Source organism: Felis catus, chromosome D1 (assembly GCF_018350175.1).
Source record: "Felis catus isolate Fca126 chromosome D1, F.catus_Fca126_mat1.0, whole genome shotgun sequence".
NCBI classification, from domain to species: Eukaryota; Metazoa; Chordata; class Mammalia; order Carnivora; family Felidae; genus Felis; species Felis catus.
The window spans coordinates 60,203,964-60,224,701 of NC_058377.1; the positions used below are offsets into that span (position 1 = coordinate 60,203,964).

The following is a 20,738-nucleotide window of genomic DNA, read 5'->3' on the forward strand; positions in this document are numbered from 1 at the left end:
TCTGTCTCTCCCAAAATAAGTAAATAAACTTGAAAACAAAAAAACAAAAAAACGAAAAAAAAAAGGAAGAAAGAAAGAAAGAAAGAAAGAAAGAAAGAAAGAAAGAAGGGACTGGGTGGCTCAGTCGGTTGGGCATCCAGCTTCGTCTCAGGTCATGATCTCACGGTTCATGGGTTCAAGCCCCACATTGGGCTCTCTGATGATAGTTCAGAGCCTGTAGCCTGCTTTGGATTCTTTGTCTCCCTCTCATTCTGCCCTTCCCCAACTTGTGCATGTGCGCTCTCTCTCTCTTTCGCTCTCTCTCTTAACAACAAAAAACAAACATTAAAAAAAGAAAAAAGAGGGGCACCTGGGTGGCGCAGTCGGTTAAGTGTCCAACTTCAGCCAGGTCACGATCTCGCGGTCTGTGAGTTCGAGCCCCGCGTCGGGCTCTGGGCTGATGGCTTGGAGCCTGGAGCCTGTTTCCGATTCTGTGTCTCCCTCTCTCTCTGCCCCTCCCCCATTCGTGCTCTGTCTCTCTCTGTCCCAAAAATAAATAAACGTTGAAAAAAAATTTTTTAAAAAAAGAAAAAAGAAATGCATTAAATATAAAAACACAAGTATATTAAAAGTAAATACATGGAAAAAGATACACAAAACTAATAATACTCAAAATAAAGCTATATTTATATCAAAATATCAAAATTATATCAAAATCTGATAGCACATAGCCTGATGTGGGGCTTGAACCTATGAGACCGTGAGATCATGACCTGAGCCGATACAGAGTCAGACCCTTACCTGACTAAACCACCCAGGTGCCCCTAAATGCATTTTTTTTTTAATATATGAGATTTCTTGTCAAATTGGTTTCCATAAATGCATTTGTTATAGGCAGTTTATGATTGGGTCTTATATTTTTTGGCAATCTGATAATCGCTGCCTTTTAGTTGGGGTATTTAGACCATTTACACTTAATGTGGATATTAATATGAGTAGATTTGAGGCTACTATCTTGCTATTTGTTTTCTGATATTTTTCCCTACTGTTTTTTCTTCTCTTTTCTTTTTTTTCTGCATTATTTTGGGTTAATGAGTAGTTTTTTATAATTCCATTTGATCTTTTTTTTGTTGTTTTAACCCTGTTTTGTTATTTTAGTGGTTGCTTTAGGTGATAAAATATGCATCTTTAATCTTTCATAGTCTTCTTTCTAGGGATGTTATTATTTTATTTGTTATTGAAATATAGCTGACAATATTTCATTAGTTCCAGGTGTATGACATAGTGATTCAACAACTCTATATATTATGTTTTACTCACCATAACTGTAGCTACTATCAGTTACCACACAATGCTATCTGCAACACCATTGATTATATCTCTATGCTGTACCTTTCATCACTGTGACTTACTTATTTCATAACTGGAAGCCTGTCCATCCCACTCCCCTTCACCCATTTTGCTCTTTCTCTAGCCCCCTCTCCTCTGGCAACCAACCACTAGTTTGTTCTCTGTGTTTGTTCTCTGGGTCTGTTTCTGCTTTGTTTGTTTGTCCATTTATATTGTTTTTTTAGATTCCACATATAAGTTAAATCATATGGTATTTATTTTTCTTGAACTTCCTTCACTTAGCGTAATACCCTCCAGGTCCATCTGTGTTGTTGCACATGTTAAGATCTCATTCCTCTTTGTGGCTGAGTAGTATTTCAATGTATATATACCACATCTTCTTTATCCGTTCATCTATCAATGGACACTTAGGTTGCTTTCATATCTTGGCTATTGTAAATAATGCTGTAATAAACAGGGGTGCATATATTTTTTCAAGTTAGTGTTTTCATTTTTTTAATGTTTATTTATTTATTTTGAAATAGAGACAGAGAGAGTGAGAGAGAGAGAGAGAGAGAGAGAGCGAGCGAGCATGGGGGGGGGGGGGGAGAGGCAGAGAGAAAGAGAGGGAGAGAATCCCAAGCAGGCTCTGTGCTGTTGAGCACATGGGGCTCAATCTTGTGAACTGGGAGGTCATGACCTGAGCTGAAATCAATAGTGGGACACTTAACCAGCTGAGCCACTCAGACACCCCAGTGTTTTCACTTTCTTTGGATAAATACCTAGTGGTAGAAATACTGGATCATATGGTAATTTTATTTTTAATTTTTTGAGGATCTTCCATACTGCATTCCACAGTGACTACACCAACTTCCGTACTGCATTCCCACCAACAGCACATGAGGGTTCTCAAGAGCTATTATTACACCTTGTCACATATAGTGTAAGAACCTAACACTAGTGTACTTCCATTTATTCCTAAATCTTAGTTCCACTCTCTGCACTGTGGCCTGGAAATTCTTTCAGAGCCATAACTAGGACAAGTATATCACCTGCCTCATTTGTTTACCATCTCTTAAGGATCAATGTCCATTATAGCCTGATGTCCAGTGTCTTTAAAACCATTGTTTCATATATTTTGTCTTTTCTCTTCTTTTGGTTGTTTCAGGAGAGAGGGTGAATTCCATTGTAGTTACTTCATCTTAGCCTGAAGCAGAAACTCAGCTTAATCACTTTGCTTGGATGCTTTCATACTGTACTTCTTGGCCTGTCTAGCTCTACTGCAGTTTGTCCTTCAATTGGTTCCAGAGGGATCTTTCTTAAGTAAATATCTGACCAGGTCTCTGCTTAAATTTTTCAGTGGCTTCTTATTTTTTATTTTTATTTTTTTAATAGTGAAACAAATATGCCAGAACACCAAATTTCTAGGTGGAAGAAATATTCTTAATTGGAACCTGGACTAATAAAGGTATTGCTAAAGATGTTACAAGTAAATTCCTGTGTAATCACATATGATAATCTTATGTTACTTGGAGGAGATAAATATTGGCTTTTCTATTCATTAGGTAACACTTGAGTTTGTGAAGAATTAGCAGTAAGTTTAGGTTACAACTGCTGTCTCATTTGGGACTTAACAAAATGAGGTACTTGAAAGCTTAGTAGTTGTTGATGAAACAAATTTTTATAGAAAATGCCATTGACTTTTTTTAGTGTTTATCAATGAGATGTTAAATGCTGAAATTAAATGTCCATTTGTAATCTCAACTGAATTATTTCAGTTGGGGGGAAAAAGTTCAATATGTATGTATAAATAAAAACCTGGTGACCTTTTATATCCTGAGAGTTTCTTTATATTTTAATACCATGTTTCTCCATCATGCCTTATTCACCTCTGTAGTATTGGCCCCCAAAAGTACTGTTTCCTCCTACAATTTGTGTAAACATGACTTCATTACACACACACACACACAAAAATAATAATCAAGGTGCCTAGGAGGCTCAGTTGATTAAGTGTCCAGTTCTTGATTTCAGCTCAGGTCATGATCTCATGGTTTATGGGTTTGAGCCATGCATTGGGCTCTACACTGACAGCATGGAGCCTGCTTAAGATTCTCTCTCCTTCTCTCTCTGCTTCCTCCTTCAAAATACATAAATAAACTTAAAAGAATTACTTGAAGAAATTACTTAAAAGAATTATACCTTCTATATACCAGGCATTGTGCTAGATTAGTTCAGCATGTCAGGCCCATGCTTATCTCTGTGATCCACTTATTTTCTTCTTTTTTACCACTCTTCATCACATCTACTCTATAGCTGCACTAATTTATTTGCAGTTGAGAGGATATGTCATTTCCTTTCATCCCATGTTGCTTTCATAGATACTGTTCCCTCTGTCCCTCCCCCTTGTTGATCTGATTAAATCCTATTTGACAAGACTCAATTTAAGTCTTCTTTTTATTTTCTCCTTTTATTCTCTTTATTTTCCATATTCTTTTCATTCTTTCTTTTATTTCAAGATTTTATTTAAATTCAAATTAGCTAATGGATAGCATATAGTATAGTATTGGTTTCAGGAGTAGAATTTAGTGATTCATCACTTACATATAGCACCCAAAGTATACCCTTCTTTAGGAAATCTTCCCTGGAGACCATAGTTTAGGTTAGGTGCTTTCTGTGCTCCCACATCTCCTTACCCTTGTCTCATCACAGCATTTAGTACACTAATTGCAATCATCTATTTCCTTGCCTGTTTTCCCACCAGATTGCTTGGGGACATTACCTTATATGATTTTATATCTTAACGCTTTGCACAGGGCCTGGTCCAGCATAGGGATGTGGAAGACAGAAGTTTGTCCTTGGCTCTACCATTGTGAGATCTTACACAAGTTGTTTGGCTCATTCAACATTCCAAAGCCTAGGTTCTCTTACTGCTCTGCAGCCGTGTAGACCGGGTTTGTGCTGGGTAGCCTAGTGGGCCTGTCACATGAGGCCTTGGCCCAAGTGCCAGATTCTCTTTACAGTGATGATTCAGGAGTTGAGGTTGACACCACATCAGAAAACTAAAACCCCTGCCTCCCTCTAGGTGCAGGTGGCAAACTGCTAGTGAGAGCCAGAAGGAAACCACTTAGAGAGACAATGGGCAACAACGTGTCTTTGCTCACATTTCTTCCCTCTGGTGAGCCTATAGGTGTATCCACCCAGATTCTAACCCGTTTTCAATATCTATCGCTTGTTGAATGAATGTATATTTCTTCATTCATATATATGAATGAAGAAGAAATTACTACTGAGTTTGTATTAAATCCTAGGTGTTTTCAAACATATGAACTCATTTAATTCAACAACTTGAAGAGATCAACACTGTTAGATGGTAAGCTACCTGGGTATCTGTCTCAATCACTGCTCTGTTTCCAGTGCCTGGCACAAAGTAGTACAAAATAAATGTTATGAATGACTGGAAAGAAATTTTATAGAAGGGGAAATTGAGGTTCAGAATGGTTAAGTGATTTACCCAAGGTGATCCATGGCCAATAGGATGGAAATCAAAGTCTTCCAGCTTCAAATCTAGTGCTTTTTCCTGATAAATTTGACAATTAAAATCCAGCATTCTAACATGGCCAGGTATTTGGAAATCCTGAATGACTTCATTTTTTGTGGCTATTCTAAATTAAAGTAGGAGAGTTTACTCATTTTACATAAAAATCTTTCTCAAAGGGAAAAGGCCTTTTCCTATGAAGCATAGTGTGGAGGTCAGGATAGATCTTTACTATCCGAGAAGCTAACTGATCATCAATTTATAGAGTTCTCTGTTGATATGTGTAAGTGCTTAAAAAAAAAAATTCTCTCCTTTACTTCCATGAGAAGTCTGTGGGGGGCAGTGATGCTGTTGGTGGGAAAACATAGTGGAAGTCCTGATGGGATGTGCTACAAGTGATCCAGGACCTACAGATTGCCTTCATTTGTTAATTAATTAATTCATTCATTCATATTGATTCTCTTGTCCATTCAGTAAACTTTACAGAGTATTTAGAGTGATCTAGCCCTGTGTTACACATTGGGGAATACAGAAATAGAAAAGACATGTTCCCTACCACCATAGTGCTTGTATATAGCACAATGGAGAAGAGAGACATGTGACTAATAATAACAATATAACATACATGTTAGAAAAGAAGTCCGAATAAAGAAAGTGCTAAGTAAGCAGAGAAGGGAGTGCTAGTGCTCATATTTTGAAGGTTTTAGAAGAGAGGATTTAGAAATGAGCTCCAAAGCATTTCCACAATGAAGAGCTGGAGCTAGGTTTTAAGGATTAGTTGGTGTTTGGCAGTCCACAAAGAGGGAAAAGAACTTTTCTGGAAATAGCAAAGACCTAGAAGTCTGAGAGCAATGTCCAAAGATGAGTAGCAAAATAGTGCAAGACACTGATTGTAGATCAGGTCTGCTAAATTCAGAGCAACAGCTGAGGCAGCATCCAGGGAAGAGCTGTGAAGTTCAGGTCATCTGGTATGAGTTTGACTGTTTACCCAGTGGTTTCCAGCTTCATAAGATAATCAGCTAGGTGTTAGAAGAGAATACTGTAGCTTATGCTCATATTGTATTTATTTCATTCTTTAATTTTTGTATATGTTTTACAGTATACCTAATGTCAGTACATGAGTCTGATTTATAAATAGATAGTCCTGTGTTGGCAATGTATGCTCCAAATACAGGTAGGTTATGCCATTAAAAGGGTTGGAGACTACAAAATTAATCACCTTATACACTTGTCTTATGAAGGACTATTTGGTGCTGAAAACACCAGAGATTGGCCTTCTCTGATGCTGTGTAGTATTGTCTGTCATTTTGCCCAGAGAGGTAGTTTTTGATCTCTCTAGGGGCCTCATGGACAGGCTTAGGGTGATGAGAGGCTCATGACTTTAGAAGACTGTCTCTTGCTTGCATATCCTCCTGGAATTTGGGCATGTGAGTCATTTGGAGACTATCTGTACTAAGCTCTCCTTGCCAAATTCTGTGGCCTTCTAACAGCCACAGCTCTCTGTACTTGCTATTACCTTTGTCCTCACTTTGGCCTGGAGATTCTTCCCATTTTCTCTTTTGGAATGAGAAAGTAGAACAAGCCTTTTAACTTTTAGGTACTTGAACCTTAGGGGTAAGGGACCCTGATATCTTGCCTTGGCTATTGATTGGGACACAGGGTCACTCCCAGATAAGGATACAGCCCATCCTGGCTTACTTTGCCCAGACTGTAGTGACTCTGGGTGGCCAACACCATGCTGCCAAGCTTACCTAGATAGCGTGTGTGCCTAGGTAACAGAATGATGTGTAGAGCACATGCACACACACACACACACACACACACACACACACACACCAAAATAACTACCTCGAGGTTTGTTCTGATATGCTAAAGCCATTATCCTCTTCCCAATAGCTTAGCCATGTAGGGGCTGACTATGTTAAGAGTCCATCCTCATTGGAATGCAGTTGCCCCCTTACCTTATAGACCTCCATCTCACTTAATGTCGTGTTTACAGCAGTGATTCTCGGCTGGTGGGCAATTTTATCCCCCAGGGAACATTTCACAGTACGCAGAGACATTTTTGATTGTCATGACTGGCAGCATGCTACATCTCGTGGGTGGATGCCGGAGATATTGGTTAATATCCTCCACTGCAGAGGACAACTCCCCCCCCCCCCCCCCAACAAAGAATTATCCTATCCAAAATGTCAGTGGTGCAGAGACTGAGAAACCCTGGTCTAGAGTGACTCCTGCCCATCTACACTGCAGTGTAAGGTGCAGATAGGGCAGTTCCTGCATGCCAAGTGTCTATGTTTGGGCTTGTAGTAAGGCATCCTCCCAAGAGACAAAAGGCTCTTGTAGCACAGCTAGCCTCAGGCCTTTCTAGCAACAGAAAAGTGGCCTTCTTTCCACTCCACATGCCAAGCAGAAAGGCCCCATTGTGCTGGACGTGGCTGAGCTACCTTGGCAGCAGTGGCAGGAGTGTGTTGTTCTCTGTACTTCACAGGCTGGTACTTGTCCATCTGCCTCGTATCTGTGTGTCCCTCTACTACACCTTCATTAGCCGACGTTCTAGACCATAGTAAATGAGCACATTTGTAATGTCTACTAATGGATACAAAGGCATATACATCCCGCTTTTTTTTTTAATTTTTTTTAATGTTTATTCATTTTATTTTTATTTTTTTTCCTAAGGCAGCAGAATACCCATTCTTTTATTTTTATTTTTATTTATTTATTTATTTATTTTATTATATATGAAATTTATTGTCAAATTGGTTTCCATACAACACCCAGTGCTCATCCCAAAAGGTGCCCTCTTCAATACCCATCACCCACCCTCTCCTCCCTCCCACCCCCCATCAACCCTCAGTTTGTTCTCAGTTTTTAACAGTCTCTTATGCTTTGGCTCTCTCCCACTCTAACCTCTTTTTTTTTTTTCCTTCCCCTCCCCCATGGGTTCCTGTTAAGTTTCTCAGGATCCACATAAGAGTGAAACCATATGGTATCTGTCTTTCTCTGTATGGCTTATTTCACTTAGCATCACACTCTCCAGTTCCATCCACGTTGCTACAGAAGGCCATATTTCATTTTTTCTCATTGCCACGTAGTATTCCGTTGTGTATATAAACCACAAATTCTTTATCCATTCATCAGTTGATGGACATTTAGGCTCTTTCCATAATTTGGCTATTGTTGAGAGTGCTGCTATGAACATTGGGGTACAAGTGGCCCTATGCATCAGTACTCCTGTATCCCTTGGATAAATTCCTAGCACTATTGCTGGGTCATAGGGTAGGTCTATTTTTAATTTTCTGAGGAACCTCCACACTGCTTTCCAGAGCAGCTGCACCAATTTGCATTCCCACCAACAGTGCAAGAGGGTTCCCGTTTCTCCACATCCTCTCCAGCATCTATAGTCTCCTGATTTGTTCATTTTGGCCACTCTGACTGGCGTGAGGTGATACCTGAGTGTGGTTTTGATTTGTATTTCCCTGATAAGGAGCGACGCTGAACATCTTTTCATGTGCCTGTTGGCCATCCGGATGTCTTCTTTAGAGAAGTGTCTATTCATGTTTTCTGCCCATTTCTTCACTGGGTTATTTGTTTTTCGGGTGTGGAGTTTGGTGAGCTCTTTATAGATTTTGGATACTAGCCCTTTGTCCGATATGTCATTTGCGAATATCTTTTCCCATTCCGTTGGTTGCCTTTTAGTTTTGTTGGTTGTTTCCTTTGCTGTGCAGAAGCTTTTTATCTTCATAAGGTCCCAGTAATTCACTTTTGCTTTTAATTCCCTTGCCTTTGGGGATGTGTCGAGTAAGAGATTGCTACGGCTGAGGTCAGAGAGGTCTTTTCCTGCTTTCTCCTCTAAGGCTTTGATGGTTTCCTGTCTCACATTCAGGTCCTTTATCCATTTTGAGTTTATTTTTGTGAATGGTGTGAGAAAGTGGTCTAGTTTCAACCTTCTGCATGTTGCTGCCCAGTTCTCCCAACACCATTTGTTAAAGAGGCTGTCTTTTTTCCATTGGATGTTCTTTCCTGCTTTGTCAAAGATGAGTTGGCCATACGTTTGTGGGTCTAGTTCTGGGGTTTCTATTCTATTCCATTGGTCTATGTGTCTGTTTTTGTGCCATGTTTATTCATTTTAGAGACAGAGAGAGACAGAGCATGAATGGGGGAAGGTCAGAGAGAGAGGGAGACACAGAATCTGAAACAGGCTCCAGGCTCTGAGCTGTCAGCACAGAGCCCGATGCGGGGCTCGAACTCACGGACCGCGAGATCATGACCTGAGCCGAAGTCGGTCGCCCAACCTACTGAGCCACCCAGGCGCCCCAACATCCCGCTTTTCTAACTCTGCTCTGTCATCCCTCCTTTCCCAAACCCTAGGATTTCAACATAGCTCTTGGAAATTAATTTCTCTTCTCTTTCCAATATATTCTAGTCTGGGAATTAGAAATTTAACCAAGCAATGACCAAGGATTAGGAAAACCTAATCCTCTGGGATCTTGTCTCCTAGGATGCAGTCTAAGTGCACTAGAGTGCCCCTCATTTCCTCCCAAGGCACCTTCCTTTTCTCACCTCCTGTGCCTCTGCAGACAGTTTAATGGATATCCAAAGTCTCAGCTACAAAACTTCCCTCCTGAGCTCTAGTAGCTTCTTGAGGACATCAAGAGTTCAGAGCGTTTTTGCCTCCAATTTTGTTTCATGCAGGATGTCTCAGTGTCTGCTTTGTACCACGTGCTGGGCTACACTGAAGGGGAAGTAGGTGAGTGAAGGGACAGGTCCAGCCTTCCAACTTCTCCAGCTTATCTGAGAGTGACAGAAGTAATCCAATATCTGAGGTGTGTTTACCAGAGTAATGCCTATTTTTCTGACAGGGAGTTCAGAAGTTAACCATCCACATGAGCTGTGTATTTGTTTAAGGAGATGATTGTTTCTCTTTGGAGGCCCACAGTCAGACCATTTCTGGAATTCCTTGTTTGGGGTGGTTATTCCTTGAGTAAATTCTTATTGATGCTACTGTATAAGAAGGTTTACCTCAGAGACAGTGGGGTGAGCAAAAATGAACAGGACATAGTCCGTGTCTTTGATGTTTCCTGACTTTCATTTTTATTTATTTATTTATTTAATTTTTTTTTAACCTTTATTTATTTTTGAGACAGAGAGAGACAGAGCATGAACAGGGGAGGGTCAGAGAGAGGGAGACACAGAATCTGAAACAGGCTCCAGGCTCTGAGCTGTCAGCACACTGCCTGACGCGGGGCTCGAACTCACGGACTGCGAGATCACGACCTAAGCCGAAGTCGGACGCTTAACCGACTGAGCCACCCAGGCGCCCCTGTTTCCTGACTTTTAAAGGAAAATTGGACAGCACTCTGATGAAAGGCAGTTTTGGGGAAAGACATGGACCTTAAGAGAAGAGGGTGATAAATCTCACCGTTTCATTCTCTTTTGGAACATTTTTTGGCTTCTTGCTGCTTGCAGAAAGTAGTTTTCAAACTTGAGGAATGTACAAATTCCTTTTAAGGGAAATAATTTATCTTGGACGTACAATGCTGACTTAAACTGTTTTTATTATAACAATGATTACTCAAATTATTATCTAAATGTGTACAAACATAAAATGAGGTTTAAGGTGCTATATAAAATTTGTATACAAATATAAACAAAAACAGGTTTATACATTAAATGAAAGCAAACTTTAAATCCAATAAAATGACATCTTTTTTGCTGCAACTCAGTTGCTCCCAGTCTTTTTAAGTTCAGTATGCTGGTATTCCTGGGTGCCATGTGATACACATAGCCTATATGTCATTCGTCTACCTGTCTGTCTGTCTGTCTCTGTCTATCTGAGAGAGACAGCAAGAGCACAGGAGTGCATAATGGCTTAGAGCAAGGGTTACGGAACCACACTGCTTGAGTGCAGGTGTTTGCTTTGCCAATTCCTAGCTGGGCAACTTTCGGAAAGTCATATAACCTTTCTGTGCCTCATTTTCTCCGTCTGTAAAATAGGGATAAAATAGGACCTATCTTTCACATGGTTGTTGTGAAGAACAATGCGTTAATGTATATGAGGCCTCTAGAAGAGTACCTGCCATATAGTAAGTGCCATGTAAAGGATGGCATTTGTTAGTATTATTATCATTATTATATTATAGTTGAGGGTTATTTCACCCAAATACCGGTAGAGGGAAAGAGCAAGGCCATTCCCTGTGGGTCAAACAAAAGGTACAGTATGTACCCCTTTTATACTGAGGATTTGTAGGAGAGGGGGATGGTAAACACATAAACATGTGGTCAATGAGAAGGCCAATGTGACTGATGGTAAGTTCAAGTAGTTCTTGCATTCTGGAGTCAAAGCTTTGCTTGTCTCTTCCCACAGTGTACAACTGGACCGTGGATGAGGTGGTGCAGTGGCTGATCACGTACGTGGAGCTGCCTCAGTATGAGGAAACCTTCCGGAAGCTGCAGCTGAGTGGCCATGCCATGCCGAGGTCAGGAGGAGACTGGATTCTCTCACTTGGGGGTGTAGGGAATGGACTGGGATCGGCCCAACATCAGGTTTCTCTGGCCAGTTAAATGAGGCTCCACTTTTTTCAGGGCACACTCTCTAGACCTCTCCTCTTCTCGCATCCATTGTGCACTTGCTCTGAAGTGTGATGGACGCTTGGCATCCGTTCTCTTATTTAACGTTTCTGTCGATCCTGGGAGTAGTACTAATGGCTGTCGTTTATTGAATGTTTAGTACATGGCAGGCACTCCTATGCACCACTTCATATACAGTATGTCACTTAATTCTTACATCAATCCTGTAAGGTAGGTATTATTGTATATAGACAATGAGACTAAGTAACTTTTCCAAGGTCACATGGCTAGTTAGAGGCAAAACTGATTTGAACCTAGATCTGGGTAGACTTCAAAGCCTGTGGTATTTCTCTTTTCTTTTGCTGTGCTCCCAGCAGCTGCCTCTTTTACTGCCCAGGAGCCTCGGGGCTCTGTAGCCTCCCTTGAATTATCCATATATAGAGTGTGTCTACTCTAAAGACGTGGTGTGAGGTGGGGCTGACTCCCACTGGCCCCGGCCTCCTCTCCGGGATGACTCTTCCAACAGCTGTGGCACCCTAACTCTGCCTGCTTCACAGGTGCAGTAGGCCAGGGCCTGTGGGGGGTGGGGAGGGGATGGAGTACTGCATGGACTTCTTGTTATGTCAGACTAGTACCATGTGTCATGCAGCCATTAATCCATTTACTTATTCATTCGACAAATATTTACTGGGTACCTGCTCCATGCCAAGCACTTGTGCTGGGTGCTGGGGATAAAGATGACAACAACCTGCCCTTGCCCTCCAAGGGCTTACTATCTGGTAAGTGCTGATCGTGTATAATCTGTCATCCTATTACGTAGGTGCATCTGGTTATGAGCTTCAGCAGAGGGGAAGGGGGGAGGTGAAGCTGCTGGTGCACCCACACTTTGCAGCCTGCAGCCGCAGAGCTACTGGGCGCTGCTGCCCCCGCCCCCTGCCTGCAGCCTCCTTTTCACAGCTTCTCCCTACCCTGGAGAGAGTAATAATCTTACTGTTTGTACAGCCCTTTCTAGAACACTTTCCTGCCTATTATTTCAGTTGGTTCTCACAATTCTGGGAGGAAGGAATTACTACCCCGGCTTTTGGGTGAACAAACTGAATTTCAAATATTTTATGATTTATCCAAGCTGGTAAGTGGCAGAGGTGGGATTTGAACCCAGGTCTTTTCATGAAACTTTACCAATTATCTACCCCGTGCCGGGTTCTCTCCTGGGCCCTGAGGACAAAGAAGTGTATCAGACCCCATCTGCCTTGAGGAATTCCATGTTTAATGAAAGAGACAATTAAATAGATGATTGACCATGAAACTCCAGGATCTAGGTTTCTTTCCCGTTACCCATGGAAATTGCAATATCGCCTTGGCCCATTCCATCTTGAGGAATAGCTATGGTTCCAGTAGAGCGAAAACATAGGATGAGAAGTCAGTTCTCAGGTCATGGGCTCTTGGTGCCTCCCTGTAGCTAGACCAGATCCAGCCAGGTCAGGTGGGGGGTGGAGGAAGCCAGGCTGTGGCACCTTAGTGACAGCAGGAAGCCTGGAGCCTTCGGTACACGGAGTGTGGGATGGAGTGGCAGTGGTTGTAGGCCCACCACTAGGCAGCGTGGTGTAATGGGAAGAATCCAGAAGATTTGAGTTCATTTCCTGCCTTTGCCACTTACGTGCTATGTACGTGACTTTGGGCGAGTTGCTCAACTCTGAGTTAAGTCGGTGGTACAGTGAAGTGGAGCTAGTGATGGAACTGTGTCCTTCCAGTCAGAGGACTGAATGAGGCATTGTATGTGAAGCGTCAGAACAGGATGAGAGATGCAGTAGCTGCTTAGTAAATGTTAGCTCCTTTCTCGTTTCTCTCATTGCTCACTTCATAGGTTTCATTGACAAATAGACTGCAGAAAAGATGACACTTACATTGATCAGTTAGATGAAGGCCAGTGCACTGGGTGGAAGTGCTCTGAGGAGGAACCCCCAGAGCTCCTGGGCCTAGAGGAAGCATCTGATTTCACAGAAGCTTACACAGAAGGAAAATGGGGCCCCAGAGGAGAGACTGAGTAGTTTATGATCAGACAAGTGAGTTGCTGACTCAGCTGGGACCAGAAGCTAGATCTTCCGACCCCTTCAGCCCCCATCACAGTGTCTCACTGCTTCTCTTGTAGAGGGGTTGATTGCTTCCCATGGCTGGAGAGGGAGGTAGCTGCCCCTGTGTGCCCAGGCAGGAATATAAATCACACACAGATGTCAGAAGCATTTTTTTCTACCTGGGGAAACAAAGCTATGCATCAGCAAAGAACACTAACTTTATGGAATATGACAGTAGTAAAGGCTCATGTGTGGGACCCCGACCACTGGATTTATAACCTTTCATATCTTACAACCGTCTCCTCCACACCCCCTGTGTTCTAGCAGAAGAAAAACAAAGTCCAGTTTGTTTCTGGGTCATTTTCTCATTTGCAGGCCCTTTCTTACTAGAGTTATCATTAACAGTATGTTGAAGGTCATAAAAAGTTACAATAATCTGACTGGGAGTAAATGACAGTGACTCAAATACAAGATAATAAGACTAATGCACTGTTTGTCATCAGCAGATTTGTACTTAATGGCAGTGGGTTAGGATTAGAGGTCCTCAGAAAGCACTGGGTCATGTGGCATTGTGTTTTGACCTGGGTTGGACAGGAGAATGTATTTGCAGATGGTGGGAGTGTGGGGATAGGTGCACAGTCGATACTCCCTGGAAGGAGAAACACAACAGAAAACTTATAGTTGAGTGTGGGCATGCTCACAGATGGGTAGTCCTCAAAGAGCAAGGTTCTCAGGTGATGGTGGACATGGGGAGAAGGGTGAACATATTCTTGGTAAATGTTATGTGTCCCTCCTTACTCCCTGTTGAGATCCACTGGTATGGACTCTGTGTTCTAGAGCACACAGGGGAGCAATCACCAAGAGCTAGAAGTGATGGAAGTGTTCCTGGAGGAGGTGGGTAATCCTTCCTGGTTTTAATGGCAGGAAACTGAACCCTTCCTCTTTGCCTCGACAGGCTTGCTGTGACCAACACCACCATGACAGGGACTGTACTAAAGATGACAGACCGGAGCCATCGGCAGAAGCTGCAGCTGAAGGCCCTGGATACAGTGCTATTTGGGCCTCCTCTCTGTGAGTCCTGTGGAAAGAAGGGCTGCTGATTTGCCATGGAACCCGAGGCCATTGTGGGGGCTAGGCTGAGGTCCTGGGTCTCCTAGGTACACCTGCAAGGCAGCACCTCCACTCTTCCCACTGAGAAGTGAAAATATGAGACACGAAATAGTCTTATATTTCAATCCAGTCGGATGTCAAGTTCCGTTCATTAGATACATTAAGACCTACTTTGTGCCAGTGCTGTACTGGACCCTGTAGGAAGACCTGGATGAATCATATCCTTCCATAAAGGGATAAAATGAAAGTTCCAGAGAGGTACACTATGCTTCTGAGGTCCAGAGGAGGGATAGAGAAGGCATCTGATAGAAGAGGTGGCATGTGACCTCTGCCTGTAAGGATGGGTAGGGCTTTATTCCATGCAGGTGGCAGGAGAGGGCATTCTAGGCAGAGGAAACAACCAGAGCAAGAATACAAAGGCTAAGATATGAAAGGAATGCTCAGGGATAACATAGGGTCTGAATGCCAATTAGCTGTTCCCTGCTTTCACTGTGGACATGCAGAGAGTATGAACTGATGGCTGAACATCTTATGTCCTTGGACCACCAAAGAAGACTAAGTGGGCTTCCCTGGAATCATAGAGACACACTCAGGGCTAAGAAAGGGTAGTCTCTTCAGCCAGGGGTGACTCAAGAGAAACAGGCAGTTCAGCTCCTGAAGATCTCTACAAGGTGGGAATGGCCAACCCTGCCATCCTTTATCTTATTCCCCATGAACTCAGAGGGAACAAAAGTGGTAAGATTTCTGAGAAAATTAGCCTTGACCAAGCATGCTCTTAGGACCCACTCTCTGCCCATTGGGAGCTGTTGGCATCGGTTCAGGATGCCAGTGACAGAATGTTACAAGGCCAAGAACCAGTCCAGAGAAGCAGCTGGCAGGCAGAGTCAGAGGCTGTATAACATTTTCCCATCTGTGCATTCGGCTTGACAAGTGCCTGAGCTGATCCGTCATCTGTACGTGTTTTTTAAATTTTTAATAAACTTTATTTTTTAGAGTAGTTTTAGGTTTGCATCAAGATTGAGTGAAGCTTGGGGTGTATGGGTGGCTCAGTTGGTTAAGTGTCTGGCTTTGGCTCAGGTCATGATCTCATGGTGGGTGAGTTCGAGTTGGGCTCTGTGCTGACAGCTCAGAGCCTGGAGCCTGCTTCGGATTCTGTGTCTCCCTCTCTCTCTGTTCCTCCCCTGCTTGTGCTCTCTCTCTCTGTCTCTCAAAAATAAATAAACATTAAAAAAATTAAAAAATAAATAAATAAATTGAGTGAAAGTGCACAGATTTGCCATACACCCTGCCCCCCCACATGCATAGCCTCCCCCATGGTTAGTGTCCTCCAGCAGAGTGGTACATCTGTAATGACTGATGACCCTGAACTGCCACATCATTATCACTCAGAGTCCATAGTTTACATTAGAGTTGACTGTTGGTGTTGCACAGTCTACGGGTTTGGACAAATGTACAATGACATGTATACATGTATTGTATAGAATAGTTTCACTGCCTTAAAGATCCTCTGTGTTCCACCTATTTATCTCTCCCTCCCCCTCAACCCCTAATATAGAATTACCATATAACCCAGCAATTATGGGCCTAGGAATGTATCCAAAGAATTGAAAACAAGTACTGAAAGAAGTACATGTTCACATTCATAGCAGTGCTGTTCACAACAGTCTAAAGGCGCACATAACCCAAATGTCCATCAGTGGACAAATGGATAAGTGGTAGTATATAAATACAATGAAATATTATCCAGCCACAAAAAGGAATGGAGTTGTAATACATGTTACAACATGGATGAACCTGGAAATCATGCTAAGTGAAAGAAGCTAGACATAAAAGGCTACACATTCTATCATTCTATTTATATGAAATATCCAGAATAGATACATCCATAGAGACAGAATGCAGATTGGTGGCTGGCAGAGGCTGGGGGAAGTGGAAAATGTGTAGTGACTCCTAATTGGGTATAGGATTTCTTTCTGGGATAATAATAATGTTCTAAAATTAATTGTGCTGATGGTTGCACAACCTTGAAAATATGATAAAACCACTGAATTGTACATTTTAAAAGAGTGAATTTTAGGGTATGTGAATTATAGCTCAACAACAACAACAACAACAATACATATGCAGCTTGATTTTTGGCAACTCCTGGACTTCCATTTAGAGAACTTCTTATCAAATTTAGGAAAGTAAAGTACCTTGGTCCCTTTTCCAAATTTCCACTCACTGTGTGACCTTGTGTAGGTCACTTTTCTCAGGATGTGTTTTCTGATTTGTATTATGAAAAAATTGAGCTAAAGGATCTTTGATTCCTTTCAGGTGAACATTCCATAGTTTTTGAGAGGAAACTCTTTGATTGGTAAGGGTCCTGGTAAAAGGATAAAAGATAGGAGTTCTCCTCCTCTCCGCTGCTGTCTGTTTCCTGTACTTTTAGGAATCTGTGCTTGGCCCTTGCCTTATCAAGTGACCTTTGGCAATTCAGTTCTCCTGCCTAGATTTTGGGTTCCTTATGTGTAAAATGGGCTTGGTCAAGGCTCTTACTGGCTCCTTGATTCTAGGACTCTGATAGAGCTTGGGTGTACTTCTGGGAGCTAAGGTTTTGGAATCCAGCAGCTGTCCTGATGGCAAATACTGTTTTTATACTTTCCTACTGATGGCTCGTTAAAGAAAAGTTTTGAAAATTGCCAGATGGAATCTGAGGAAAATACTAGGAAGCTCTTTGCCAGGAGACATCTGCAAGGGTGGGGCTGTGTCTGGGGGGTACCTGCAAAGAATCCCTTGGTCTGTGTCCCTCTAGCTCTGTGTTTCCATCTGAGCATGGGCTAAAATCCCTACTTGAGCTCTGTTCCCTGTCCAACACCCACACAGGACTTAGAGTGCTAACCTGTGCTGCTGACCTGGTTCTGTACTGAGGGTGAGTTCTTAAGGCTGTGGCTCTTAGGTGGTAAACACCCTGGAGAGCCTGGGCCAGGTATAGCTGCAAACCTTGGCTGCCTTGCCCAGCCTTAATGAAAATCCTGCCGTCAGTCTGAAACTTGAGAAATCTCAAATCAAAGGTTTGTTGTACAATAGCCGGGAAGGTCTGCTGACTGATCAGGGTCCATCTGTCTGAGCAGCCTCAGAGCTTGGGAATGGGGAAGAAGGATCAAACCGGCTCAGCACGGAGCTACTCAGGACCCATTTTCTGACAGTAGAAGACGTCTCAGCCCTCCCACCATGGCTGCAGAGGAGCACATGGCCTTTTACAGTCCTTCCGACCTGCGGAGTTGGCTCTAGGCTTGCAGGTCTATCCGGGGCTCTACTAACAATCCCACAATGATGTGTTAGTTGTGTTCTGACACACGAAGTCCCAAGGCAGCTTGCGTTGGAGACCTATGCTGATGTCTCACTCTGGCAGCAGATCATTCACTGAGAGGGTTTTTCCTGATCTGCAGATAATTTGTCAGAGAAATGGAGACTCAGGAGATGAGGTGAGTTTTTAGAGGTCATTCAACTTTTAAATGGCAGAGCCATGACTCAGACCCAGTAACTTACATTTCAGTGCTCTTTCTACTATATTATCTCATCCTCTGCTTCTGACAGAGGAAGCAAGATAAAACATAAAGAATTCCAATATGAAATGAAGCAAATTAAATTTAAAAAAATGTTTATTTTTGAGAGAGAGATAGAGTACAAGCGGGGGAGGGGCAGACAGAGAGGGAGACACAGAATCTGAAGCAGGCTCCAGGCTCTGAGCTGTCATCACAGAACCCGATGTGGGGCTCACACCCATGAACTGTGAGATCATGACCTGAGCCAAAGTTGGACACTTGAGCCACCCAGGTGCCCCAAGAGTTGGGTTCTTAATGGGCTGGCTCCCTCAACTCACTTTTGAAGCTTTCTCCAGGATGCCTTTCCAGCCTCTTCCTGGGCATGTTCAACCCTTTCTCCTTACTCTCTTCTGGGATCCTGGGATCCTATAGCCCTTTGTACCTGCTTTTTCTTTCTTTCTTTCTTTTTTTTTTTTTTTAATAATCTGTTTTCCTGTCTGTTACCCTTTAAACTGGGAACTCATGAGGGTAGAAACAGCTTTGTTCATCTGTCGTCGTAACTCAGCATATGGCCCAGCAATGAGTAGGCGTCAGGAAATGTATGGTAGAAGTTTTACAGAAGGAGGCTGGGTGTCCTTAGAGCTCTAGGACAGGGGAGATGGGAGGAGACTCTGGCCCAGCTTGGCTGTGGGGAGAACACTATGGAATGTCTTCTGTGGATACGTGAGTCAGCTAAAGCACTTCTTGGGCTAAAACCAGAAGGCAAGAAAGTCCAGGAATAGTTATTATAGGTTAACCACACACCTCAGCACAGAAGGCTATGTAAATGACAAAAGAAATTCCAAGCATGTATTCTGGCAGTAAGCAGTGAATAGGTGTATCTCCCAGGGACAGGGTATTGTGGACAGTAGAGAAGGTGGCAAGAATAGATTGGGAGAGGGGGTTCCAGAAAGTGGTAATGATTGGAGGCTCACTTTCTCAATGCTAACTGTACTATAAAAATTCTCACCATTATTCCTGACTCTGTTAACATGTCAGCATCTCATTTGTTTATACCCTCCTCCCTTGCCTCAGGCCTGATTGTATTAACAGTTGACCTCATTTTGCTAAAATCTATTTGTAGCACTCGGGCTGGGAACTCTGCCACACTCTGGCTCCCCAGGTCCTAGCCAGTTTCCCTGGGTTAGCTCTGTTCACCTAGCAAGCCACACCTGCTCTCACGAAAGCTCCATGGTCTGTCGCCCTAGCAGTGCTCGCTGGGCATAGGGGTAGCTTCTGAGAGCTGAGCTTGTGCAGGGGCTGTGCGGGACGGCCAGCCATGCTCTCCTTGTGCTTTCACATGCACTTTCTATCATAGCCCCTTCCATGTGAAAACCGCCTTTCTTCTTCCCTTTGTCTTTCCTTTCCACCTTTGCTGAGTACCTGTTCTGGTCAGGCTCTGTGCTAAGTATGGGGCTATAGAGAGAAATAAGGCTTGTACCCTGGCCCTGAGGAACTCACAGACTATCAGAAGGTGACTAGTATGAAAGTTGAAAAGCACACAAGGCAGTCCCTGAGATGGCAGGAGATAATCCATGTTTACCTGTCCAAAGAGTGGGTTGGTTGAGGAATCCTAGTTAGAGGAGAAGGATTGGAAATATCCATGTAGACTGTTGTGGGCTGGGAAGGTGGCAGAAAGCGAAGAATGGGAATGGAATTATGGGGAAAAGTACATCGTTAGTAAGGCACAGATGAGACTCTTCATTTCTCTTTTTCTGGCACAATGGTTTATAGATTCTGTATTAGGATTCTCCAGAGAAACATAATATGTATGTATGTATGTATGTATGTATGTATGTATAGAGATAGATAGATAGATAGATAGATAGATAGATAGATAGATAGATATAAAGGGAAGATTTATTATAGGAATTGGCTTACATGATTATGGAGGCCAAAAAGTCCTGTGATATGCCATCTACACCCAGAGAACCAGAAAAACCAGTGGTATGATTTAGTCTGAGTTTGAAGGTCCAACAACTAGGAAAGCTGATGGTATAAGTCTGAGTCCAAAGGCCAGAGAATCAGGGGGCTGATGCTATATGTCCCAGCCTGAGTCCGGAGACCTGACAACCAGGTGTGCTGATGTAAGAGGGTAGCAGAAGATAAATGTCTCAGCTCAGGCTGAGAGAGCACGTGCATCCTTCCTCCGCCTTTTGGTTCTATTCAGGCACTCAGAGGCCTGAGGATGATTGAATGACATGTACTCACATTAGTGAAGATGGTCTCCTTTACTCAGTCTACCGATTGAAGTACTAATCTCTTATTGAGGCAAGAAAGCTCTCTCGGCATCCCTTAGCCCAGTCAAGTTGACACATAAAATTAACATCACAGATTTGCTTTGGACTATAGGGTTCTGCCCAGGGTTCCACTGAAAGGGCCTGATAATTCTCACATCTTCTTCTCCAGCTACTACCTCTTATTTAAACTCCACATCCACATTCTTAATTACCTAGTGGATATGTCCAGCTGAAGATTTCCAGAACACCTCAAAGCACTTTCATTCATAACTATGCACTTGATCTCTTTAGCAATTCTGTGACAATGCATTTTAGAGTTGAGGTAGTTGAGATCCAG

The 20,738-nt window shown here is 42.8% G+C and overlaps 1 protein-coding gene across 6 annotated transcripts in view; it reads left to right on the plus strand.

The window, feature by feature from the left end:
* Positions 1-20,738, plus strand: part of STIM1 (stromal interaction molecule 1) — a 185,567-nt gene that overhangs the window by 139,629 nt on the left and 25,200 nt on the right. For all 6 annotated transcript variants that reach the window (XM_045038805.1, XM_006937020.5, XM_019811914.3 and 3 more), the window contains 2 exons: positions 11,211-11,322; positions 14,441-14,556. In XM_045038805.1, coding sequence (XP_044894740.1) covers positions 11,211-11,322; positions 14,441-14,556 — 228 coding nt within the window. The remainder of the gene's footprint in view (positions 1-11,210; positions 11,323-14,440; positions 14,557-20,738) is intronic.